Consider the following 27,996-nt stretch of genomic DNA (forward strand, 5'->3'; position numbering starts at 1 on the left):
TGTCAGTAACTGCGAAAACAATTGAACAGTTAAGGGTTAAGCGAGATCAATTGCATTTTGCAAGGTCTTCTTTGAATGAAACCAATACCAAATAGTGATAGAAACAGGTCCGTAGCCAGAAATTTCCTTGGGGGGGGGGGAGAAACCAAAGTGATGGCACAAAAGATTTGGCCATCCGTCCCTTTTTTCGGTCATTTTCTCGGATTTCGGGGGAACCAGACCCCTAAGCCCCCCTCGCTACGGCCTTGAATAGAAACGATGAAAGCTAGAAGCAGCTAGCGCCAAAACTCAACTCGAAACACCCACGAGACGTCATGTCAAACCTGCCCTGTCAACCTGAAACATCAACAATGTCTAATTCAACAACGACGGGGCCTATATACATATGTCCTTCCCTTTATAAAAACATTTATTATTTGAAACCTTCCGAACTTGTACGTTACGTTATTTACTTAAGCTGGGGGGAAAAAAATGAAGATATTAAAAAAGAAAAACGTGAAAAAATCACGCAACATTTTGGACTTGAGGCACTAAGATAGGGTAAAGAGAGAGGAAAAATAAGCCGTTCGCCAAGTCAGCAGAACTAAAGAAAGAGAGAGAGAGAGAGAGCTTTTTTGCCTTCCGGGTAATACGATTTGCAATCCATTCTACGATCAATACACACAGAACAGGAGATTTCTCCCGAAAACTCAGCAAAAAAGGCCGGGAAATTGGCTGGCGACGTTAGGAGACGCAAAACGCCCATTTTCTTCATGTGACGACGAATAAAAGAGAAACGTGTATATTCTGAAGTAGGGAGAAAGGACAAATGAAAGGAATATGAGCACGCTAGATGGAAAAAAAAAAAAAATCGACTTTTTTTTTATCCCCCTTCATATTTCTTTGCTTTGTACAACACTATCGGTCACGAAATCGGAGCAACGTACATCAACCAACCGCACTTACGAACTGGAATTCGACATCGGGAAAACGGCTGAAATAAAATCGATTGAGATCCCGATCCCGAAATTATTCGCCTTATGCAGCAAATTTCTGACATCACACAAAAAAGTCTTAGTTACGAGATTTCGATCAAATATTATTTTTTTTGCCCTTTCAAAACCACAGATCACAAAAATCAAGATTTGAATTTTAAATCAAGTTAAGTGCGAAGTTATGAGATATCCTGCGACTTTTCAAGACGTATACCCCCTTCGACCCTCAGGACTTGTCATATTAAATTCTGTGGAACAAAAACCAATTTCCAAGCAGGACTCCCATTCAAAAAATTAGAAAAAGTACCCCCCAGACAATCATAGCATAATAATATAAAACAAAATAACACGAAAATAATTTTTGAAAAAAATTTCAAAAAATTCCAAAGTAAAATAATAGAAATGATTTAGCAACAAAAACAATTTTTGTCCAAAACCGCTTGCTAGCAACCACAGATAATAAATTCTATGTAACACAACACGCGCCTCTCCTCACAATATATAACATTCTTTTCCAAAGAGTCCAGTCTGTCAACTCTCTTCCTTGATGCACAGTTTCTAAGAATGATCCTCCTTGGAGAGCAATTCCAAAAGCACAGTGGAAAATGTGTAAAATTACAAGGTCAATGGGAATAAGTCAAGGAGAACCCGATGGTTTCACAGCGCTGTCCATTATTAATTTACATTTTACTGTCCAATGCCAGTGCCATCGTTTCTGACAAATGAAGCACTTTCATTTCTAGCTCTTTGCTTAGCACACATTGTAAATATTGTTTACACCTCTGCACATGTCGTAAAAATACAGAAGGCAACTGAATGCTATTGGGTAGCATCGGAACCACAAAACCTTAGAATACGCCTATGCATCCAACTGCTTTGTTATGCAAACTGTTGTTTTCCACCTATACACAAAATGTGGACCGGAATGGCGAATGCTAGTTGCGGTCAAAGAATACGAAGTGGTAAATAAATACAATATTACTTTTTTTTCTACTAAGACAGAAGTTTTCAATGACTATTTTACTTTTTGAACATTCAAAACTAAACAAAAGAAAAATTAATAAACCAAATGGCTCATATACACCTACAAATAACCTGAAAAACGATACAATTTCTGCTTTGGCGAAATCATTAATTGTAATCTACTACATTTGTATTATTCGGCAATATATTGATGATCCCTTCCTCAATTAAAAACACACGAATTTCGTAAACGCAATTTGCTAAAAAGAGAAAAACTAGAAAGTAGGACGAGTGGGAGCACTTCACGATCAATATGTTCTCCATAGTTCATTCAACGTTTTTTACGAATATTATCAAATCCACTGTTTTTTTATGGTGATCCGACTGCTACTATTTGAACGGGGGTCTTCAACCTTTCAGACACCACGGGCTACCAACTCATACCGAGATATTTATAATCGTATATAAGAATAATACAGGTTTACTCTCATGTATTTCACAGGGACATCTTAATAGAAGGGTACCAATAGGGCCCAGAGTTGTATTGGGGGCAAAAATAATTGAAGACTAGTTTATTCACAAATTATTTATTATTATTTTTATTAATTATCAATTCCGATTAGTTCTAATGGTTATGGATAAAAGCAACTAAGAAAGGCACCATTTTTTCATGGTGAATGAATTTACAAAATATGGACTGACAGACTGAAAATGCTTCCTTGTACCCAGATTGATTTCTCTGCGCAAGAATCCATTGTCCAAATTGTCTAAGCATGCATGTTATTTTGTCATCCCGCACAGGTATTTAAAATTCTGTGCGCAGAGGAACAATTTTTTTTTTTACTCTGCAAGCACTCATGAGCAAACTAATAACCTCAGCGCGATACAGAGCAACCAACACCAAGCCATAACGACGACTAACATGTCCAAGTAGAATGCACCAATTAAAAAAAAAAAAAAAAAAGGCAATTCTTTCATCCACTCCTACAGAAAAGAGGAATGGATGTTCTTCTTTTAGAAATCTGCCACAGAGAAAGAGAGACACATACAACAACAGTCTTTTCTTTTCTAGCTTTTGTTGTCCATTAGGTATTTTCGGTATTTCACAAGCCTTCTCTTATATAGCCTGAAGATAAACAACAACGCCAAAGAAATAAAAAAAAAAGAGAAGAAATAAGAACATACAACGAGAACGACGCAAAAGAGAAGAAAGGCGCGAATGCAACTGACAGCCATTCATTGAAATTGACGAAGGAGAAGTGGAAACGAAGATGGGCTCACCCCCCACTACCTTCTACGAGAAAAAACACACACACAACTCTGCAACTACTTCTACTACCTACAAGACTCTGGAGTTTAACGGGGGACCTCGCACAAAGTAACATGTTCAGATGCAGACGCGAATTTCGTAATCTGAAGGTCTTCAACCATTTTCAAGAGATAGATTGACAGCGAGGGCATCCTATGCGTGGGGTTGTTAACCCCCCTTTTGGCCGTGGACCCCAAATTAGCAACAAGATCAACTTTGCGACCCAAAGGTCTATTTCGAATTTAAAAACGCAAAAATATAAAATATCCCAATGCAGCAGAGTTTTTGTGGTTCTCAAAATTTGTGAAATCAGTCAGTGGCGTCTTGATGCAGGGCCGTAACTAGGTATGTTGCAGCCCTACTTTATCGCACACCAACTCGGGTCATATATCCGCCATACGGCAATTTCCAACCAGTGGAGTTGGGTGGAAAATGAAGGCGCCATCTATCGATGGTCACCCCAACCTCTAACTTTTTATAGTTAGTGCATATAAACTAATAAAATCACCAAAATTTTAGAACAAGAGCATATTTTTAACATTTTTTCTATTAATCGCATGGTACTAATTTTCCCAAGATTATTTTTATCGGTTCTTCAAACTTAGTCATAATTCTTTAATTTTTTTCAAGGAAATATTTCAACATTGTCCATTAGGCCTAGTGTTCATTTTAGGACATATTTTTGATATTTTTAAAAATGAACGCTTTTCTACTTCTAAAAGGGAATGATTTCATTTTCTTCGCATACTTTTGATACTTCTACTGCATATTTTTCTTTTTAGTCCACATTTTAGTGCTTTTAATATGCATATTTTGTTATTTTTCTTTTTGCGCATATTTTTCCTTTTTAGGGAAAAACATTTTTAAATGCACATTTTTTAATTTTACGCATATTTTTCAAACATTTCTATACATATACATGGCCTTTTAGGCGTATTGAAGAAAGGCATATTTTTTATTCTCTGTCCACACTTTAACATTTTTGACTGCTGACTTCAGCATTGCTAAATGTATATTGTCACAATATTTTCATTTTTCGGCACTTTTAAATGATTTTTTTTTTTCATTTTTGTGTATACATGTATTTTTAGATTTTATTTATCTATTTAAACATTTTTAGTGCTATACTTCGACATTATTAGATGGATGTGTTCATTTTTAGCATATATTTTGATTTCATGGCATATCTCGCATTTCTAAGTGCACATTTCAGCGTTTTTAGTGCGAATTTCAACGTTTTGTAGTGCATTATGTGAATTTGTCTGATTTTTAGCACATATTTTTGATTTCATGGCATATTTTGGCATTTATAAAGGCAGGTTTATATTTTCAGTGCTGCACTTGAACATTATTAGATGGATTTGTTGTAATTTTTCGCACACACTTTAGATTTCATGGCATATCTCAGGATTTTTAAAAATTCAGCGCCTATTTCAGCGTTTCACTGTACATATTTTGCCACTTTTCAAACGCATATAATCAGGGCTCTAGTCATCACGATTCCGACCGCGCACGTAATAAGACAACTTACTATTCCGGGTATAAACGGGAAAAAAATCAGTTTCCTCTTTTACAGAAAACAAAATTAAGATCAACGTAAACCGAATTTCTGGGTAGGAAAAACAACCACAGAGTGTACACGGGCTAATCTATTTTCCCCCCAGACAACGTTAGCCCGAGGCCTGCATGCATCTACATGACTGCACCGAGGAAATGAATCACATTGCCCCAGCATCAATCCCAGGGACCTTCCGCTATTATACATGCTACAAAAAACAAACAAGGTAAGAAAAAAAAAAAAAAAAGGAAGCTGGAAGTAAACGCTTGGACGCCGAAAAGAAAAGGCCATGTGACTTCTTCACCCGGAGCAGGGACGCAATGCACTGATCTGATTAACTGCTCTGAAGAAGCTACGAGAAAAACCCAGTAACAAAATTAGAATGGATACCTGCCGGTTTTCCTTATTTTTCTTTTCTTAGTCTGTACTTCTTCCCTGAAACTAACCACATTATTCTCACTTTCTCTCCGAGAACCACGTGGCGTAAAAATAAAACCACCGCCAAAAGCTAAGTAAGTAGCATAGCCCCGAAAAAAAGAAAAGAAATTGGCGAAGAACATTTCGCCCAGACTTGAAAACTTTTCTCCATTGGTTATCACTAACCACTTACAAACATCTCGAGTTCGAAAACTCACAAATACTAATCTAATTCGACAGTGGCGTAAGTCATCACCTACGCCTGATTGTTTCCTCTCTATGTAAATTTATTCAAAGCCGAATAAATTGTCACTGCCATAATTCCGAGTCCCACTATCCCCTAGACGACACCAAAGAAAAACGTGGCTAACCGCGGGAAAACTGGGTTTTCAATATGGATAGGGCTGAATTATTCTGGCTGAAGCGAGCGTTTCGGACAGAGAACTCATTGCAGAATGGTTCAGATCAATCACTCCCGCAGGAATAACACGAAGCGCCCTCTACCCATATAAATTTGAAAAAAAAATTTCTGCGCAAAAAAACACGGTCATAAGCCACTTGATTAAGTGATCTGGAACAGTACCGCAGGTTGCCGAGTGATCTGGACCTGTGCTGTGGGTCACTTAAGAGCTCTGGAAGTGTGGAAAGGGTTACTTTAAGTGATTTGTTAATGTAATGCGGGTCATTTATGTGACGTGTGAATGTGCAGCGGGTCGGTTAAGCGCTATGGAACTGTGCGCACTGATCTCTAAAAATGTTGTAGGGTCACTTCAATGCTCTGGAAATATACCGCAGACCACATCACTTAAGTGATCTGGCAATGTGCTAGTAATGAGATGCCAATTAGTCCATTTTTGTAAAATTTGGTTTTGGGCCACATCAGATGACCTGTGACTCCGAGGGCAACATTTGATTCGCGGGTCATGGGTTGATCATGCATGGAAGAAGATCATGTTGAAGGAAAGTTGACAAGTGAGAGCCCTGCTGGTGTCATCCTGGAGATGGCAACGTAAGGAAGGGCCTCTCAATGATTTCGGCGGCTCCCTTCAAAGCCCAGATTTTGTATATTTCCGAAAGAGTGCAAACATATAGAAGAAACATTCATGAATACGAAAATGCCGATCAACCACAGCACTCAAAATTGAAATTTCAGAACTGGCAAAATTTCAGGATCAATGATTTTACCCATAACTTCACGAATTACACGTTTAAAAACAGCCTACGAATATCTTGGTGTGGACTATACGACGCTGAAGATTACAGATGATTCCCAAGAAATAACGGATATTCGAGATTGGAATCTAGGCTGGGGACAATTTGGCCCAAACTTCAAGAAGTCCAACTAGTCGTAAGTGGCTTCTTAAGGTTGACTTCAGTAAAAATCTCTGTTGTTGTGGCACTAGTGACTCTACTACACCATAGACGCGAAATTACCAAGCAGCGGAATCCCAAGAAAAATGGCGATGGCTTCCTCGAGAACGATGGCAGTATAGTCCACGTGGAGATTTCATTACCGTAACAAAATAAGAAAAGAAAACAAATCCCACGGAATATACAGCATAAACAAACTCAGCCAAAAATTAATTAAGCACATTAGAAGAACTCGAACACGCGCCAAACGCAAACATTACATACCCACAGGGGTTTAAACACACCACCACAAAACGGATATTAAAAAACAACATTGGAAGGGAGACACACACACACACATGAAAAGTGCTTCTGCCCTTTTATTAATATCGCCCCGGCGCGATTAATCTTCGCCAACGGGCAAACCGAGCCACCGATACATTCCCGGGGGCCCCCGCGCCGCCCACAATTAAGCCATTTAAGATCCCATCGAAAAAGAAAAACACCAATGAGAGAGCAGAAAGGACATACCACAGATAGTCCCCTGGAAAAGATGCAGACTTTCAGGATTTCTAGATTCCGGAGAAGAATAGCTGCTCTGGAATGATCTAGTGCCTCGTTCCGCCGAAATTGGTAGCATAAATAAGGGTAGAAAAGGCGGGAGGGAGGTTTTATGTGGGCGGCAAACATTAACATTCGAGCTGGCTCTCTGAGAGGCAAGGGCCAAGGAATAGGGCGTCCGAGGAAGCCATACGGAGGAAAAGACCAGAAGCATCTCTTTTCTTCTGGAGAAAGAGATCGAGGGGGGCCCCGAAATAGCGAAAATAAATTCCAACCATATGCATTCTCCGCTTCCGAAGGGGGGCACTGATTCTAAGAGGCTATATTTACCTACGAGAGTATCGACAGAGCTTTGAAAGGCATTTTAACGTTTGACGATGACTTTCGTCGGAGAAGTCGTTTTCGTTATGCTATCCTTATGTTGAAGTATGTTGCCCAGATTAAGCAACAATAATGATTTTTATTGAAATAGATTAAGCTGTTGTATATGTGACCGAACAGTATAGCCTGGGAAGGGTTAACCTAGCACCCTAGGAGCAGCGGAGATTAGATTCTAGGCTAAAGTACACAGTCACCTTATCGCGAGATTTTGAATGCCTTCGATGCACTTTGAAATGCGATGTTGCTCCTCCCATTTCAGATCCAATCCCCCCCCCCCCCCTTGAGGCGTTCTAAGAACTGTTAAACGATTCGATATGCACTGGAAAGAACATTCCAGACACGAACACATCTGGACATGTCTTACGCAGGGCCGTCATTTAAACTTTTTCCGGGGGGGGGGGGGGGCAAAGCACATGTACTCAATGTATGTATATATATATATCTACCTATTTTAGTGTAGTGTATTTTCAAAAGCCAGGGGCCACCCTAAATGACAGGCCTGGTGATACGGTGTGCCGCAGAAAAAAAGCAGGCAGACTTTCTGCCTGAAACTTAAACATGTAAAATGTACGCATTTGTGATTTTCACTTTTAACACTTATGACAGATGGCAGCACAATTGGAACGATAAAATACTCATAACCTTGATAATATAAATACGTTAGGGCCCCCACATATCCGTACATGTCCACATACATTTACCAATTATTAAAACATTCCTCAGCGGTATGTTTAGGAGGTGCATGTACGATTAAATAGTAGTAATAAGGTTTTTGGTTCTCCTATTTTGTGTTTTTTGTCCCCTTCGCCGGTTCACAATCCTTTAATTTCCTCCAATCCACGAAATTGCTCACTAATTTCATACGTCCGCAAGCACACAAAATGTATAAAAAGGGTTGAAAAATTTTAATATACAGGTTGTTGATTATACTGGGACACCTGCTGCCATCTACAAAAAAAAAAGGGGGAAAAAACACGCACACTACAGTCGATTGTCTGAAGGGAAATATCACGTTACCTGTTAATTTTCAATCATATTCAGCGCTTACTCAAAAAGAAACTACCGAAATTCTACACCAAACTTGAAGAGACACTGACAGATATTGTGTAGTATCAAATTTACACAGGTGTGCAGCATGAAAATAAAAAATATAATGTAATCGTACCATGAATTGTTCATTTTCACGATGCACACACACAGGTATTAAAACTAAAAATCTCATTTTTACTTCAAGAATAATAAGAAAGTTTTGCTTTCATTTATTTGGTGGCAGCATCGGTTCCAGCGTAACGCATATTCATATGTTCAGCACACCAAAAAAAAAGTATTGCTGAAATTCTAGGGCGAACTTGAAAACATAGTAACCGCTATAAGGGCGCATAAAATGTACGCGTTGTGGAGCATAACAATAAAAAAATATAGGGTATTCTAGCACATATTTTCCATTTTCACGGTCTGGTTTTAAACCAATCAATCAATTTCATTCCAGTAACTCTGACAGATATTTTAATTTTAAATTGATAGGTGGCAGCAGTTGTAGCAAACAAAAATTACACTCTTTTGTCTGCTGGTTGGCAAATTATTTCCCCACATGAATTGTTCACTTAATTCCATCGATCAGCAAGAATTGAAAGGTTAGAAAACACCGTTCCATAGCATTATAGATGGCCATCTACGTTAAGATTTTGAACTAAAAACATGTAAACTGCCTGAACAAACTTTGTTGCCCGTCTCAATTTTAATAATAGATTTACTTTTTTTTTTAACCTTAAGCGTTTCTCAATATTGCGTATTAAAAACAATCACTTCATTTCAGGACACCCTGTAGGTGAATAGAGGAATTATTCAACTTACCGTCGGGTAACAAGGTTGACTCGGGTTGATGAAATCCAATCCACGGTGGCCATTCCCATTGAAACAGTGTTGGATGTTCTGCGTAAACTTCCTATGCACGGCCGACAGGGCGTAAACGCACAAGGCCGAGTTGGCACTGGGTTTGTTGTAGATGTCGGCCTCGTCCTTGGACTTGGCGAAGACGGCGAAAAGCACACTATCCTGAGCCGATATTCCCAGAGATTTGGCTAGCTCGGACCCCGGCCTACCGACGTACGCGGCCTGGGCCAGGTTGTAGACTGTGCCGTCCGGCGAACGACACACGAGAGGGACCTCGGTGTACGAGTAATACTGCACATCTCTTTGGCAAACGCGGACGAGCTTCGATATGAAACGCGTCGGCGGGTCGGTGTACTGCTTCTGGACCGTCACGAAGTACGAGAAGCCCTTGCTGCTGAACCCGTACACGTAGGTGATCGGATATATCTCTCGGGACATCGTGTTCACCATGATCTTGGTACCGGTCGTCACGCCAGCGTGTGCGATCACAAACATGTTGCTCGGGTCGAGACTACGACTGCTCACGGCCGGGACGTCAGACCTGTAGGGACCGTTCCCCGTCCACGACACGCCGACGTACAGCACGTGAGTCCTCGGCAGGTTCTTCGGTCCCGGGGCTATGAAGGCCACCGTCGAGGCCGTAGCGTTGTTGGCTGCCACGGACTCGTTGGCAGGCGTTTCGTAGTTCGACACGTCGTTCAGATCGTGCACGGAGCATATCCCCTGAAACAAGCTGCCGCAGGCGATGAGCTTGCTCTGGGAATAGTCGATGACGAGAGCTTTGTTGTGATATTCGGTCGGCCGCTTGGGCTCGTTGGGGCACACCCTTGTCACGGGGCACTTCGGACTGTCCTCCTGTGGCCCCATGACGGCGGTGGCTTCGAGCTTCAGGTCCCGCGACAGCTGGTATATCCGGTTCACTCCGCCGACGTACACGCGCTCCGTGTAGTCATGAACAGTCATGTGATTGAATCTCTCGATGTTGGGGTCCTCGAAGAACGGGTATCCGGCCGACGAGCACGTCGACGACAACATCACAGTCATCAGTACGAGAAACAGCTGCGACGACAGCGACGAGGCGCTGCTGCTGGCGTTGCATGTTAACGGAGGTGGCGCGGGCCAGGACAGCCACTTCTGCCGCTTCTTCATAGCGGCAATTATGGCTATGAACGTCACCGACCCACTGTGGCGGCGCTTACTGCAACAGAAAAAAAAATAGAGTAAATACATGTTTTCATAATAAAAATACATTAACGTAAAACAATGGTCAAAAATATTATCTCCATTTACATCGATAATCCATTATATTCTGACTACCACTTGCTTGCAGCGAACCTAGAGATTTGAGAACGGCGCCGAAGCGCCTCATACGATCATATACAGCAAGGGTATTCAACCTTTGAAAAAAGTGCGGGCCACTTAATTGGTTTGAAAACGTGCCACAAGCCACTTAAGTGATCTGGAACTGTGTTGTGGGTCACTCAAGAGCTCTGGAACTCTGACTGATTTGTAAATACGCCACGAGCCACTTAAATGATCTGGGAATGTGGCGTAAGTCGCTCAAGTGGTAAGGAAATCTACCCCTGTTCAAGTGCCACTCAGTTCATTTTTGAAAAATTTTGTTTAAAGCCACGGGCCACATAAGATGACCCCCCCCCCCCCCGAGGGCAACATTTGGCACGAGGGTCGTAGGTTGATCATGCATGCTCTGCACATTAAGAAGCAACGAACCGGGTATAAGCTCATTTGGAAACACTCTCAAATGCATTTATCTTAGCCTAGTAACACATTTTTCAATAATTCCAAATGCTTCATTAAATAAAAACATTATATTATCACAAAAAATGATCATATCACAAAAAATGATATTATCACAAAAAAAAACGCTATACAACATTATATGTATAGCGGTTGATGTGTATTAACAGTTGACGTGTGAAGCCTAATGTTCCAGTAAGCGGGAAAAAATCGTTGAAATGATCATATTAAGCTAGGAACTTGCCCTTTGGTGCCGGAGGATTTTGTCCGTTTTAGCGGGGGTATCCATTTATCTGGTTATCCGATTAAGCGGAGCCGACTGCATTCTAGGGCCACGCATATACATACATACATACACGCAACACGTTCCTGCACATGTACGGATTCGCTAGAAATTCCGCAGACGAATGTGCACGTCCGGGAAGACACAGGAGGGTGGTTACTGCAACTCATTGTTCATAGTGCGTCAGATCAGCACCTCCTAGAGATAGAAGGCCTCTGCACTGTTCGCCATTCAGACTACCTAAACGTCATGCAGACTACCAAGCAAGTTTGCCTCATTTTGAAACACAGCATCCTATTTCGTTTCTTCCTATTTTGGCGTAGAATCTTCTTGATTGGCTCACAAATACAGCATAGTGATTGGAAATAGAAACCGCCAATTCTCAGCACGATCATTTCGTTTCCTCAAAACGATGATACTACTTTACCGCATACCAACTCCGGTCATATATCACCATACGTCAAATTTCCAACCAGTGGAGTTGGTTGGGAAATGAAGGCTCCATCCATCGGTGGTCGCCCTAGGCTCGGTAGGTAAAGAACTTGCTTCTGATGTTCTATGCCTGGATTCGAACCCATGGACCTTGATGGTAACCTTCATAGTGGAAAGCGAGCATCTTTACCACTGCACCACTCGGGCACAATGATGATACTGGCGCGAGCAGGGAATTTTTTTTACCCTGAATATTCTGTGGGAAAATGGACTACTTACTGACGTCACAAGCAGACTGCCCTTCTATCTCTAGGAAGTGCTAGTCAGATCCCCAGCTGCTACAATACTGGAGAGTGCCCGCGACCCAGAAAAATGTACCACTGCACACTTTGATGCAGACTAGAACATTATACGTTGCAAAGCAATGATTAAAAAGGCTCACACACGAAAGTTTGAATTAGAAAGAGGGTGAAGAAAAAAAATGGGGGACTGTCAACATTACCAGAGACGCCATAGATAAGCAGCCCCAGACGAGACCATTCATTAACAATTAGTATGAATAGCCGGTGTATCAGCGGGAAAATTCATTAACATCGAATAACTAACTCAACATCCGATAGAATAAAAATGAATGACACACGTAATTTTTCTCCACCCCCCGAAACTTCCTTTGCTCGAGGCACCGTCAGATCCGGTGCTCGATCGACAGACACGTCGGATAAGAGATAATCGAATTTGTTGTCTCGCCCAATCAGAAACCAAAACGCCAGTATCCGTTAACTAGTAATGAAACTATACTATCGGATACATAAAAGGAGATATTCAATTTCACCTAGTAGAGAACGGGGAAACAATTTGTTAACAAGTCCCAGAGCTACACAAGGGCTTTTACAGTATTAGAGTACGCGGCGAAAACACCCCAAAAAACAGAGATGGACGATTTTTGTTCGGCCAAGATACATGAAACGAATAAGCTACCTGGATATTATGACGAGGTGAACTTGGAAAAAGTGTTTTCTTCACCGGCAATCGCACTGATCATAACACCACAGAGGGACGCTTTTTTTCCCCTTAAAACACGCACAGTAGCGTGACTCGCTGAGTAGAGACACTTGTGACTCTCTTAACTTCATCTAACGTCCTCCAGGTGGCGGCAGTAGAGATGCATGATGATTTTTACTCGGCCTAAGATACACGAAACCACCTCACACCCAGATAACTTTTTTGGTATATGAAATCAAGAGACTAATTTCTGCCAAAATACAGAATACGATTTTATTGAAATATTTCATCACTGAGAGGCCGCAGTCCATTTCTTTCGAGGTTCCCCCATATCCTGTCTCAGGTCCTCCCCAGAACAATATTTTTCACGAGCCCACTCCTGGCTGCATATTTACAAATCTCATTACATTGATACAAATAGAGGAGAAATTGAGCGTCCCGTGATTGGTTAGTCATAATCAGGGCCGCAACTAGGGGGGGGGGGCAGGTTGATCTCGTGTCCCGGGCGCTGGAGCAGAGGGGGCGCAAATTTTATTCTCAAACGTCTCCTTCCACATTATAAGGGGGGGGGAAGCGACAAATGCGCACTTGTGTGTGTGTGCCCTGGGTGACCAAGCATCTAGTTGTGGTTCTGGTCATAATGACCGACGAAGGAATGTATTGCGGAGTTATTGGCGAAATTGAAGATGAAGTTATAAAATGGTGTTTTTTCCTCCTTGTGCTTACCATTCCTTTTGTCTTTTTTCCATTTAAACTTTACCGTTTGAATTGCTAATTCGTCGAAAAGCTGAAATTCATCTTAAACTTCACCAAAACGCCATATATATTGGCTATTTCCGTCACTCATTGCGACCAATCCCGATAACAGTACGAATTTCTTCCTTACTCGTATGAATGTAGAGTTTGTTAATATTCTGCCTCATGGTGAATTTGGAGCGTAAACATACAGAAACTGATGAGATTAATTTATAGCGAGATTTTGCCTATTTTCTATTCTTCTAGCGACGATAGAAACGTATAAAGCGGGGTGGGGAGGTGTTCGACGCATCACCAGGGCGGTCATATATGGAAGCTTTTTTGTAGTGGACTGTCGACTACATGCCCCCCCCCCCGACAAGAGCAGGGCTGACAGAGTTCTAGTCCAGGACGATTATTATTATTTTTTTTTTCCCACAATAAATTTTCTAGAAAAAGGGCACAGTCAAAGGTCCCGGTCTAAGGTCGCTGCTGCAAGATGTCCATGCCCGACGAAAAGGCTTCCATTGAAGTACGTTAATTCCAAAATTACACTTAGCAAATATCTCAGAACTAATGAGAGAAATAATTTCAGAATTGATGGAGAAAATTTTCATCAATTCTGAAACATTTGATTAAAAAAAAATTCACAAACTCGTGCTTTCCTCTTCATAACTAATGAAAAATATTTTCAGAAATACTTTCGGAAGAATTGACGGAAATTCATATTTAATGAAACAATGTTTCCGTACTAAGGAAAATTCAAATTTCATGAAAAATTTCAGAATCAATTAAAATTCATATTCAATGAAAAACTTATATTTCTGAATTAATGAAAAAAATTATCTCACAATGAATTAAATTATTCAATTATATAGGGTCCCCTCGTTTGGGTGCCGTTAGGCCCACCTGTTAAGATGCCACAGTGTAGATCTAGATACCGCAATATGATTGATTTGTTGGCCCTCGGGCTTCATGGAAATTTTTCTGGCCCGCAATTTCTGAAAGGTTGCAGACCGCAGTTTTGCGGTACGTAAATGCATACCAACTTTGGTGGTGGGGGTAAGTAAAACGAGGAAAATTAATAAAAAGGTTTAAAACATTTACGGCACAATATACAAAGGATAAGCGAACCTCCTAGGCATTCCTAGGGGTCCTCACTCCCTACCACGCATTTCTAACGATTCTAGCAATTCCAGGGGGCACCCGAGGTCGCCATCTACCCGCTAAACGCATTTCAAATGTTGCGAAACTGATTCCCAAGTTGTTTAACTTCCGCACCGAATTCTATTCCAGGTATTCCGTCGACATCCACCGGTACGAAACCATTCATAACTCTTACGACGAAGTGATTACAATCGAAATAGTTTACACGTGGTGATGCGCCAAGTTACGAGAATCGCCCACCGTCAGTTTACATACCCAACATATGTAGGAGCACGTAACAATGCGACCGGAACTCCGAACAACATGTACTCGACCAAAGGGAAAAAAAAAAAGTTTCGCATCAATCAAATGGAAGACATGATACAGTGGCGTAATCCATCACGGAATGATGAATGGACCAACAGGAACTATGAGGCGTTTCCAAGGCGCGTACGTACCCACTCCCTCTCTTCATTTATATTTAACATGAATTAAATTGAAATTGCGCCATCCAAAAACAGTTGGATGACTGCACAATAATCATGCACGTCACAAAAAATTTATCATGGTATTTCGGTTGATCATTAAATGGAATAAATGAACAGAGAATGGATAGTTTCCGATTAAACTTCAGATGATGAATAAGTTCTTTCTCGCAAATTCGTGTCGTTTTAAGTATTCATTCGTTGCCTGGCCGTTCTCCGCCATGTTCGAAACCATTATTACGCTGACACTCGTCTCACACGGCTAGAAAAGTGTTTCAGATGACCGTATGTATGGATCACGGATATGCAATCGTGATCATGGTAGAGACACTTGCTGGACAAGAGAGACAGTGTTTATTTATGTGGTTTCATCAAATCACGTGTCTTCTATTCTGCGACACTATATCAGTTTCCCAACCTTTTCTGTCCCATCGCCCCCTTCTTCAGAAATTTTTTCTCCCATCGCAATCTAACCCATAGGATCCTATGTTATACCCGTAGCTTCTACCGCCCCCCCCCCATTCCATCGCCCCCAAGGGGACGTTAACGCCCACGTTAGGAATCACTGCTGTAAATAATCAATATTTAAATAATTTTTGGATTGTAACATAGGATTGTACATTGTTAGGAAATCGCTGCAATTGAATGGAGGGAATGAATCATTTTGCTGTATAAGTCAGGAGTTCTCAACCTGTCGTACGTGTACTCTTCTATTCCCGGGAGTGCGTGACGATTATTCAAGAGTACGCGAAAATAATCAAAACTGTGGGAAAAAAATGTAAAATGGGGAGTATAGTAATAAAAAAAACAGGCAAAATATTTGTCATGGTATGATACAAGCAAGTACATGGCTCATTTTATATATTCTTATAGGAATACATACATCTCCCATGAATTACTACTTACGTCAGGTGAATTTCAAGCAATAGGAAAGACTCCTACGCATATCTACGAACAGACACTCCTTCCTACTTTTTATGTGGGAGGGGATGGGAGTACGCCTATAAAGTATTTCTAGGAGCACGTAAGTTTCCTACGCAATTACAAGGGGGTGCGCACGGCGTTGTAGCAATCATACAGGTGCGCAAGCCTTCTACGCATTTCTAGGTGGTACTTGAAGCATGAAAAAATTACGTGCAACTTGATACAAGAATGGATTTTCGTCCAGATGGGGGGGGGGGGGGCGAAAATCTTTTTACATTTCCTTCTATGCATTTTTAGAGGGTTCGAAGGTACGCAATACACCTCACTTGCACCTTTCTAGGGCTACCCACGCCTTCTACGAATTTCTTGAGGGTCTGAGCACACGCCTCTTGTGCTTTCTAGGGTTACATACACGCCTTCTATGCATTTCTAGAGGGTCTGATGGTACACAACATACACTTTTCATGAATTTCCAAGTGTACGCGCAAAATATGCCTCTTGTGAATTACCAGAACTACGCACGCCGTATTCCCCATGCATTTCTAGGAAGCTGGGTTTTGTGCGCAACTCCCGCTTCTAGTAAATTTATAGTACTATGCAAACCTCCTAGGCAATTATAGGAGATAAAGTTGTTGCGCCAAAGTTTCGTTGTTCCTACTGCAGTAGGGCCCCAAAGCAGAATATGCAGCAGAACAATCTGGAAGAACTTGTGTAGAAAACACTATTATTATTAAACACCATTACTGCAGAATATTTCCAGTCATAGTATTTTTGCACGCCCAAATGGCATGGTGGTAAGATGCTCGTCTACCACCGTGAAGGTTGCCATCACGGTCCCAGGTTCAAACCCCGGGAAGGGTATAGATATTTTCTCTAATGAGCTTGAGGCGACCACCGATAGATGGCACCTTAATTTTCAACTCAACTCATTAATGGCAGTAAATTTCAATATAGCGATATCGCCAGAGATGGTGTTTTTCGCAATATTCAGCTGAGAGATAGTCGAATTCAATCAAAAATCTGAGAAAAGTTGGGGAGAAAATACAACATAAATAAGGGAAAATAGCGTTGCCTACCGTTAGATCTTCCTGGTCTTTCATAACTTTTCTCCGATATTTGAATTCGAATATCTTAGAGTGAATATCGCACTTAGAAACATGGAATTTTTTTCTGTTTGCCTCGGGAGATACAGGGCAACAACTTCCTAATTAAAAGTAAGGGGGACCATATAAAAATTTAATATTTTATTTTATTACACACTGTATTTTTCCCTCTCAAAACTGGCACAGGGTAATTTTTGAACGACTTTTGAGAGTTTTCAATGGGAATCTTGCCTCTACGACGGACGATTGATGAGATAAAAGGCCGCATTAGCGCACCCTTTATAAGAAATGGGGGGGGGGGGGACCCATAACAAAGTTATAATTGTGTGTGCGCGCTTTTCTTTTTTAAAATAAAAGAACGCACAATGAAAGCACGAACGTCGGAAAAAAAAGCATATTTTCGTAGAAGGAACGATATTTCTCGTAAATCTCGAACGCATAAGAGAAAAAGAATCATTCCAACACACACACGACATAGATAAAAGAAAAGAATTAATTCCTCGAAGAAATATTCACTTCGAAGACAGAAATATGAGAACATTTAAGAGAAGATTGCGTCGAGAAAATAAATACAGCGTACATTTATTTTTTTTCTCCCCACGTTAAAAAGAACAACGAAAATGAATCTTTTCTTCCGTGAACCGAATGAATGATAGCGAAGAAGAGAGAGATACGCATAAAATAGAAGAAAAAAAGGCTTAAATATTTGGAGATTAGAATCACGTAAGACCCCATCGGGGATCCAAAAAGAAAGAAAAAAAAATTACATATACGAGGTATATACGTTATACAGAGCGAGAGGTAAAGAGATCATTAAAACACAGAGGCATTTGAAAACGGTTATTTCCAACTCATTGAGATTCGTAAAACGTTTACTGCGGGGGAAAACTCACTATGCATAGTCCATCAACCCTCGGGAGAGAGAGAGGGCTTCGCAAAATATAATTACGCTGGAATATTTATAGACCGAGATATATATATTTTATTTCTTCTCGTTCTAGCGAGAATCAGTCTAGTATCTACGGTTATAACAACACTCGATGGTTCTCGCGAGAGATGGATGTAAATGTGTAAGAGAGAAAAAAAAAAATTGAAAGTGAGAAATGAAGCGATTTTAAAGACTAACGGCGACATTCGTTTAATAGACTCGCCCTTTCATTGGGAGAATTGTCGGTGCGACGAGACGGTCCAATGATGCAATAAATTAACAAACGTTTATTACGAGCTAATATGTATGTTACCGCCAAAGCCAAAAGTGGCGGGGGATTCTCGGGCCAGTGTTCGATGTACAAATACAAATACAACGCCACAACAGGCAAATTGCCCAACGAGGTGGCTGACTTAAGAACATCATGGATCCCCGAGCCATTTTTTGGAGGCCCTACTTACCACTGCTACACCACACATGCAACCCCCCCCCCCCGCGAAACCCCCCCAACGAATCGGTATGTACTGATGTAAGACGGTCTGGTTGGCCCTAAATCCACGTTTTTTTTATCGCTAACGTGTGATACATGGCTATGTATAATAGCTGTATTGGATTAACTCTATGTGATGAGAAAAAAAAGCTTCTTAAACCTGTCACAGCATTGAATTTAACATTGTAGGCCTAGAGACAACCCCGCTTCCCGTCTTGGAGAGGTATCGAAGCGTTCCCGAAAGATAGGTGCATCCCTAAATTTTATTAAAAACATAAGGCACATAGTCGCCTCAGACGAAGGAACACCAAAAAATGCATACATTTAATCATCATGGAAACATGATTTAAGATTGACGATTGCTGATGACATCCGTCACATCAACACTGTCACAACAACTGATGCGTTTTCAAATAATGCTTACATCTCTCACACCAAGAGATGTATTATCGATGTAATTATAGATTGCATAGCTTATTTTCACCAAACTAGGCTCGCGATTCTTATTTCATTACAGGATTCCCAGAAAAATCTGATCATTTCCTTGTGAATGAGATTCAAAATCTTAACCTTCCATATGTTTTCAGAATTAGTTTTTTTTTTCTTCTTCACAGAATTTCCCCCCTGAATTTTATCCAATATTTGAATACTTGCAGATTTCCTAAACTCTGAAAAACATTTTTCATTGCTTTGACTTTCCAGGTTCGCCGGGAACACTGCATTAGCTAGACGCAGTTAATGTTCAGAGTAAAATCACAATAATACAACTCGATTAATCTCTGGAAAGTCATTCTCCACCAGACTTCGATGACACATAAATAAATTCCACGAAAAAAAACCTAAAAAAAAAAAAAAAAAAAAAAAAAAAATCCGAAGCTAACAGCCATCATCATTTCTATTCTTATTCAGTGACTTAAAAACGATCATGCAAAGCAAACACAATCAACGTAACGATCGAACGAGATTCTTTCATTTAAAAATCACAAGAAAAAAAACACAAAAAACACAAAAAATTCAAATTCCTCCAACCCAATCGACAATAGCCAACATTGTGTTAATGTGGGGGGAGGAATTTCAAACAACAATAGAGGGGAAATATACATCTTTGTTATAGCCTGGGAGAGAAGGAACAAAAAAAAAACATTAAATGGAACGGGGAGAAATATTGTAATAGAGATGAAATCCGGGGGTAGAGACAAAAGCAAAAAAAAAAAATGAAAGAAAGAAAAAAAATCCAATATATAACTTGAATAGGAAAGGGAAGTCGTCTATCCCCCCTTAAAAAAAAACTATTTTCCGCAAAAGCGGACATTTCATGCACTTATTCCTTGCCATTACGCTATGCTTAAAGCATCTCTATGACTGCTTAAACGCTAAACGGGAAACAACGCCAACTAATGGAATATCTTCCCCCCAACAAAGAAAATAACGATTTTCTCTCTCTCTTCTCCTTTTCCTTATTCTTATATTTTCATTCCTCCTTCAAGGGAATGATGAGAATGATACACACATACGCATGCTTATGTGTATGCATGGATATATAGATCCCAGCTTAATGCCAAAACGTTTTCTACCATGCTGCGTTCAATACAAATACGGTAGGGGCACACGCTTTTCTTTCACATATAAACACAGAAAAAAAAATTTTCATTCAACTTGAAGAGAAAAATACTAAAAAAAGAAAGAAATTTAGATGTATACAATGAAAGCATAAGCCCGTGAAAAAGAGTTATACGACAGTAACATTATCATGTGAACAACTATCGACCCCGCTACTTGTCCGATCCCGTGACGAAAATCGGCTTATAGGCACGTTTGGAGAGAGATTTTTAAGGGAGGGGGGTTCGAGTACCACGACGTTATATTCCTGGTATTTGCGTGATTGACTTGCTTAGTCTAACGAAGCTAATAGAAAAATGGAAGAGGAATGCGGATAGAACAATTATTTCAGACTTTTGGAGAGAAATACAACACGGACTGCACGAAAGGTCCTGGTCTGTGAAAGATATATGTTGTGGTAAACGTGGTTATTATGCATACTTACCAAGCATTCTGGTTATTCTGATGAATTTCTCTAAATTAACCACTCTTACCGGCGATTGTGCATACTTACCCAAGCGCCGCGTCGTTGGTAAACATAGTATATCATATAGTACGATTTATCATGATAATTCATACATGTATTATACCATTATATCGGGGTACGATCGTGAATTTGTGTAGCATAATATTGGGGTCGGACTATATTCATCACATGTACTAGACTCATTTGGATATATTTTTTTTTTCATTTTTTATCATATTTCACCGATTACACTAGGGTATTATACATAATCACAGATAAAGGCGATAAATTTCAAATATTTGTCAAATTTACCAACGACGCTCGAGTATTATGCATATTCGACCGTAAAGTGATAAATTTATCAAACTTACCAAGATGATTGATGACTATGCATAATAACCGGTTATTACGTAACAGATTTATCACGTTTACCGGATTACTATTTAATATCATAAAGAGTGATTTAGGCTCACAGATTTTCTGTTGTGTTATCTTACGAGGAGCTGTTTCTGTCATTTCTGGAGATTTTTTGCCTCCTTTTAAGTCAGATCCTCAACCTCAGTGCTATGCAACTTGAAACTAGCGAAAAACCGGTTTTGAGATACGGGTAGCTCATCGCGGGCTATTTTGATGGTCGATTTTGCATAGCTACCTACCCCCGGAAAACCGGTTTTGCGCAGCTCGAAGTAGCGTAGCATGGCCGGTATAGACAAGGCATTAGAGTTGTGACGTGCAATAAAATTTTGTATCGAAACGGGGAATTTCAGAAACATATCAGCTGATGAAAGTAGCCTATGGCAGAAGTTTCCAAGATTTCAGTTATATAAGGTGGGACCCCCCCCCCCCCCTTGATGGTTACGAGATTAGACTGGGGAGGGGAACTAGTTCTAAAAGCCAACGATAGATGGTGCTGACATTCATTATATGCAAATCACGTTGCTGACATCTAATGAAGAATGCACGTGTATCCATGCAATTGACGTCGTGATTTGCATAAATCTGCTTCGAATCTTGCATCTCAGCCCCTTCTATCGGTGCTTTCTGGAACTGACTAATGTGAGAGAAATAATTTGCGTACCGGCAAAAATTGAATTTGGAAACCGACAAAAAACGAATGAAAGTGGGGGGGGGGGGGTAAATTGTGACAGACAAAAATGCACGAATAGGGGAAATAATTTGCAGACTGGTGGTATAAAAAATATACATGAAAATAACTTGTGGGCTGACAAAAGAAAAAGAAATACTAAAAATAATATGCGGACTGGCAGAAAATGAACGAATAGGATGAACAATTTGCGGACTCGCAAAAAATGAATGAATAGGAGGAATAATTTGCGGTCCGGCGGAAAAACAAATACGAAAATAATGAGCAGACCGGCAAAACCAGATGCGATAACAAATTTAGAGACAGTATTTCATTTTTTAAATCCGAAAAGTACGTATCAGCTTTAGATAATAGTAAGTAAAAATTGTTTGCGGACTGACCAGCGAACCAGTGGCTGAAGACCACTGGCTTATATCATCACGGATACCACGCGACACTTCACCCACAATCCAAATAACAGTATTTAAACTGTCCACGGACAAACACACCTAAACCGAAATTATACCGTCACGGTACAATATTATATATCTTGATATCGAGATGAAATATTCAGTAGATGTGGGGAGAGATTCTCTTATTTTGAAAATTTATTTTCAAAACATTTTTCGGAAATTGAAACGCCTTCCATTGAGCGTGGTTTTTATTCTCCCATGTGTGGGATTCCCACGCGCCTGGGACAAATCGCTTTCAATCGCGCGCTCGTCCCACCGGGACAACGGAATAATAATAATAATATAAAAAAAAAAACCCTGGTGGATGTATATATAGAGCTCTCGCTTTTTCCCATAGAAATACCAGGAAAAAAAAATAGCTTTTTTCCTGGTTTCGTATACGAGTGAGAGGTTTCAGAGAAGGGGAAAAAAAAGACCTGGTGTGGGGGCGGGGGGGGGGCTTTTTAATCGAAAAAAGTTGTACCAGAGATATCAGTTTCGTCAGGATTGGGAATCGCAAATGGATACGATCCTCGGGGAGGAGCAAAAATATAAAAACATTTTATTCTTTATTTTTTCTCTCTTGTGCTACCGATTCCACTATTATATAACCTTGTACGATTTCTCCAGGACGGGAGCTTCTCCACGCAGCAGGTGAGAAAACGGGAACTTTTTCCCAGATTAAAAATCCAGGAGTCCCGGAAGCGTGCGAAATTGGATCAGGGACTCTCTTATTCTATTTTTTTACTTTATTTTCCCCTACATCCTCGTCCACGCTATTTAGGATTAAGAGAGGGGGTCCCGGAAGAAGCGTCCCTAGGACGGAATTTTCCGTGTCTTTTTACGTCATCGTCTCGTCGTCCGGTGGGTGATTATCCTGGGAACAAAGAACGCGGATACAGCCCCCCGCGTTCACGTCAGGAGAGGATGAGGCATCTTTTCAAAAATTCTATTCACTGTCAATACGATACCATGAGGGAGTTTTAATAGACAAAGTCGAATCACGTCAATTTGACCACCAGCTAATATCCGGAATATTTTATACAGTTCTGGCAGCTGCTGGATGGTCTTCAAGTAAAGGATGCTGAAAGGTTGCGACAGGTATCGGGGATAAGCAGACTGCAGTCCATTCGATGAGAGGAGAGAGCAGGCAGATCAACAGCACGACACTGACATTCAAGCATTTCCATCTTTGCTTCAGAAAATGGGAGACAGATGGCACTTCACCACCAAACACACTCCCGCTCTGTCTCCATGGGAGATACAAGCTGGGTTCCCAAGGGGTGTGAGTATTCTGAAAGAACCGGGGCAATGTTTAGATGGCAGCACGAACACAAAACATGCGCAAATCGACAACACAAATATGTTAAGGCCCACACATACACTCAGAACACTCATCCCGGCATGTGCCGATTCGTTAGAAATCCCGTCTACGAGGTGCATGCACGGTTAAGTAGTAGTCCATTCGATGGGAGACAGCACCAGCGAGAACACGAAATAAGCACGACTCTGGCAACATAAATACGTCAGGAAACAACCACACATACACTCAGAACACACATTCCCGCGTATACCGATTCGTTTACATGTGTTTTGGTCAGGTATTCAGCAGAGGAATGTGCACGAGGTGCGTGTAAAATTAAGTACTAACAGTCCATTCGATAGCTGCTGGGAAAGCGATTGGCTGTCCAAGATCTGTAGTGTAACTAGGATAGGGCCTATTTCTGAATTGTGCTCGATCAAGTCTCAGAACTTCGGAAAATCATGAAAGAAAGTAGCCTCACACGGAAAAGTCCTGGCCATTCTCTCAAACAACTTCACTGTTGCGCACATTACGTATTGATTATTGCTGCGCATCGCGATGAATATTACAAATTTAGGTGGAGCAAGTTAGAAGCAAAAGGAAACATTTCTACATCAAAACATGGCTAAAAACAGTATGGAAAAATTTGGTTCATATGGTCATCCCATCCTAGACCATATCAGAGCAAAAGGCCATAATCTAGTTAGAACGAGGAGGTAAATTCACGGAATTAATTTCGTATTTATTATATTTACCAATACGAGCTGAGTATTATAAATAATCATAGGTAAATATGACATATTAGCACAATTTATCAAACTTACCAAAATAACCGAATTTACCGGCTTTATATACGAGTGCATTTTACGCGGTAACTACGACAACTAATCCCACAGAATTCTTCCATTGAATGCCGAGATTTATATAAACTAAATTTTTCTGGAACAAAATATAAATCGGCGAGAGAAATAATTTCCTAGTTAATGAAAATCTATAATGAAAAGAAATAAAAATTGAATTATAGTTTTTAGAATTATCGGGAAAAATTTCAGGATTAGAAATTCATTAAGAAATAATTTAAAAAAAATCGGAAATAGGTGAGGAAAAAAAAAATTGAAAATAAACAAAAAGTCAAATTTAATAAAATAATTGAAATGTAAAGTGTTCAATAATTTGGGGAATCCTGTTTCGTTAACGGGGGAAAAAAATCCAGGCATGACTGGCTGACCCGCGCGGGCTTCGTGGAAAGTTTCAATTTTGGCCCGCAATACCCAAAAGGTTGGAGAGCCCTGACGAAACTGAACTGGCTATTCGAAAATTAATAATTAAAAAAAAAAAAAAAATCCAGACATCTTTCCAGATTCTTTTCAAATCCTACAAACGCTACCATCTAAAGCCGGGATTACACTATAAAAGTTTTGTAAAAGTGCTTTTATAAAACTTGAATACAACCAATAAATGATAGGTTACGTTCGAGCAAATGCAATCGATCATTTATTGGTTGTATTCAAGTTATAAAAGCAATTTTACAAAACTTTTATAGTATAATCCAGGCCTTAGACCGGTATTACACTATAGAAGTTGGATAAAATCCCTTTTATAAAACTTAAAAAATCCAACCAATGAAGCTCATAGGTTACATTCGAGCAAATGCAACCGATAATCGTATTGGTAGCATTTTTCAAGTTTTATAAAAACACTTTTACAAAACTTTTGTGGTGTAATACCGGTCTTAGGCTGGGATTACACAATAAAATTTTGATAAAGGATCTTTTATAAAACTTGAAAAATTTCACCATCAAGATTATTGGTTACATTCTAGAAAATGCAACCGATGATCTTATTGGTAGCATTTTTCCAAGTTTTATAAAATGACTTTTATCAAACTTTTATAGTTTAATCTCGGCCTTAGCCAAATACACACACACACATCAAGTCTTTCGCAAAGCCTCCTACGCCAAATAAAATAAAACAACTGGTTCTTTTTCCAGACGGGAAATTATTTTTATCCCGTCGAACAAGGAGTTTTACAGAAAAAATAACAATCAGATCACATTCTTTATCCTCGAGTCACCTCTAAGTGGAATCAAAAAAAACTGGAAAAATAAAATTAAAAGTGATTTTTCAAAGTAGAAAAAAGGACTCTAATCTCTAAAACATGGATACCAATCACCACACACACGTTTTTTTTTCTCCCAAAACGTACAGAAACGTCGTACCCGTGTATGTGTGTGTGTGGAACTGGAAAATTCCATTTAAAAATATATATCCCTTTTTTGTTCGCTCCTATACGTGAAGTAACGAAGAACGATGGGACAGAGAGCATGGAATACAATAAAAAAAAATCAGGAAAAAAAAAAAAAAGGAGAGAAGGGACCGTGAAATTAAAGAGCACGTGGATAGGATAGACGGGAAACGTCGTATATATACGCGCATGTAAGTTATTCCTCTCTCTATCTCTCTCTTGGAAACTGAACTGAAAGACAATCCTACTTTTCGATTACCTCACGAACTGTCCCGTTTTTTTTTTTTTTTTATATCTTATTTTAAACGACAGTCCAGGAGAAAAAAAATAGGAAACGATTCCAATCAAACGGCGGAAGCTATCACGTTACCTCCCGAATTCCAGAAATTGCCATCGTTTCCAACTTATCGCCAAAGTCGGAGACGATTCCTCGCCAATACCGTACGTATTCCATACGGATATTTAAAAAGGAAGTTACTTTTCCTGCTCAAGTAAAAAAAAAGTGAATTTCAAATTGCTGATAATTCAATTTTTTTAGGAAAATACGAGAAAAATCGAGATAGCTATGTAATTTAGATAATGGTGTATAGTTGAGTGCGAACTACAGCTAGATTAGATGCGAAAAAGGCAGCTCATAATGTGAGAAACGAAAATTTTAAATTTCGTGCAAAGGCTCATTAAAAAAAATTTAAATTTGTGAAATTCAAGTTTTTCTCTATAATAGCGAAATATACAGGGTGTCCTGTAAGTGCTATAATGCGGCCTTTATATCATCAACCGTCCGTCGTAGAGGTACGATTCCAGTTTGAAAAGGAAACATTTAGGCGTTCGAGAATTATCCTGTACCAGTTTTGAGAGTGAAAATGCAGTCTCAGAAAAAAAGAAAAAAAAAATTAAATTTTTATATGGCCCCTTGTCCTCTAACTTCCAGTTCGAAAACTGTTGCCCTGTATTTCTTTAGGGATTACAGAAAATATTCCACGTTTCTAAGAGCAATATTCGACGAGATATTTGAATTCAAAAATCTAAAAAAAAGTTATGAAAGAACAGCTAAAACTAGCATAAAACACTCCTTTTGCTTCATGCTGTTAGAAGTTTCATCCAAAACTTGGGACAGCTTTCTGACACTGCAAGGTTGAATTTAAAAATTCGGACAGTTTTGTTTTGGCACTGCCAAGTGTTATCCGAAACTTCGCACAGGTTTTACGCACTGTCAGGTTCTATCAAATAATTCGGACAGGCTTTTAACACTGTTAGGTCCCCCCAAAACAGAATGTTTTGCTTTGTTCCGCAACGAGCTCTCGGCTGACTGGAAATGTTCAGCATTAGTAATTTCCATAAGGCCGGTATTACACTGTAAAAGTTTTCTAAAAGTCCTTTTATAAAACTTGAAAAATCCAACCAATAAGATTATCGGTTGCATTTGCTCGAATGTAACCTATGGGCTTTATTGGTTGAATTTTTCAAGTTTTATAAAACTTTTATAGAGTAATCCCGGCGTAAGAGTATTTTCCGCATTTTTTTTTCTTAAAATTCTACCAGACTATTCGGCGCAGTAGCACTATTCTGGCATATTCTGTCTTAGGGGGTTAGGTTTAATCTAAAAATTTTGAACATTTATTTTTGACACCGTTATGTCGAAATATTTGGCATGTTTCTAACACCTTTCACGAAAACAAATCGGACAATATAGCCTAACATAGCCAATTTTCAGCTAAAAATTCTGACCACCACAATAGCCGAAAAAAACCCTATTGTACCTAAATATCGATAGAGAACGGAACGTCACAAACATATACGAGAACAAAAAAAAGACAATAACACACATACGCTCAAATATCCATAAACCCTTGACAGCGCCACCTAGCGAACCGCCAGGGAACAAATCTCTAATCACAGTTACGATTCACCGCCTCCAGTGCTGATGGAAAAGAAGTGAAAAAGGATATAGAAGTTTTTTTTTTACGTTTTTCTTTCATTCTTGGAACCACTAGAGAAAAGAGAAGATCTTTTCTCGATTTTCTCACTCTCTTCCGCATCTTATCGATAAAAAAAAAAAATAACAGGAAAAGAAAATCTTTTTGGTCCTCCTTCTCCTTATTTCTCAGCGATATTTCTGGTTGGACGCAGCTGAGCCATCATTAGCCCGCACTAT

At 39.8% G+C, this 27,996-nt stretch overlaps 1 protein-coding gene across 3 annotated transcripts in view; it reads right to left on the minus strand.

The window, feature by feature from the left end:
- The window catches only part of LOC149079608 (plexin-A2-like), a 448,285-nt gene that overhangs the window by 121,638 nt on the left and 298,651 nt on the right, over window positions 1-27,996 (minus strand). For all 3 annotated transcript variants that reach the window (XM_089240220.1, XM_089240221.1, XM_089240222.1), the window contains one exon: window positions 9,368-10,604. In XM_089240220.1, the coding sequence (XP_089096346.1) occupies window positions 9,368-10,555 (1,188 nt within the window). In that variant the 5' untranslated portion in view covers window positions 10,556-10,604. The remainder of the gene's footprint in view (window positions 1-9,367; window positions 10,605-27,996) is intronic.

Source organism: Pholcus phalangioides, unplaced genomic scaffold (assembly GCF_987345545.1).
Source record: "Pholcus phalangioides strain wild (caught in Gottingen) unplaced genomic scaffold, Ppha-v1.0 ptg000012l_1, whole genome shotgun sequence".
NCBI lineage: Eukaryota > Metazoa > Arthropoda > Arachnida > Araneae > Pholcidae > Pholcus > Pholcus phalangioides.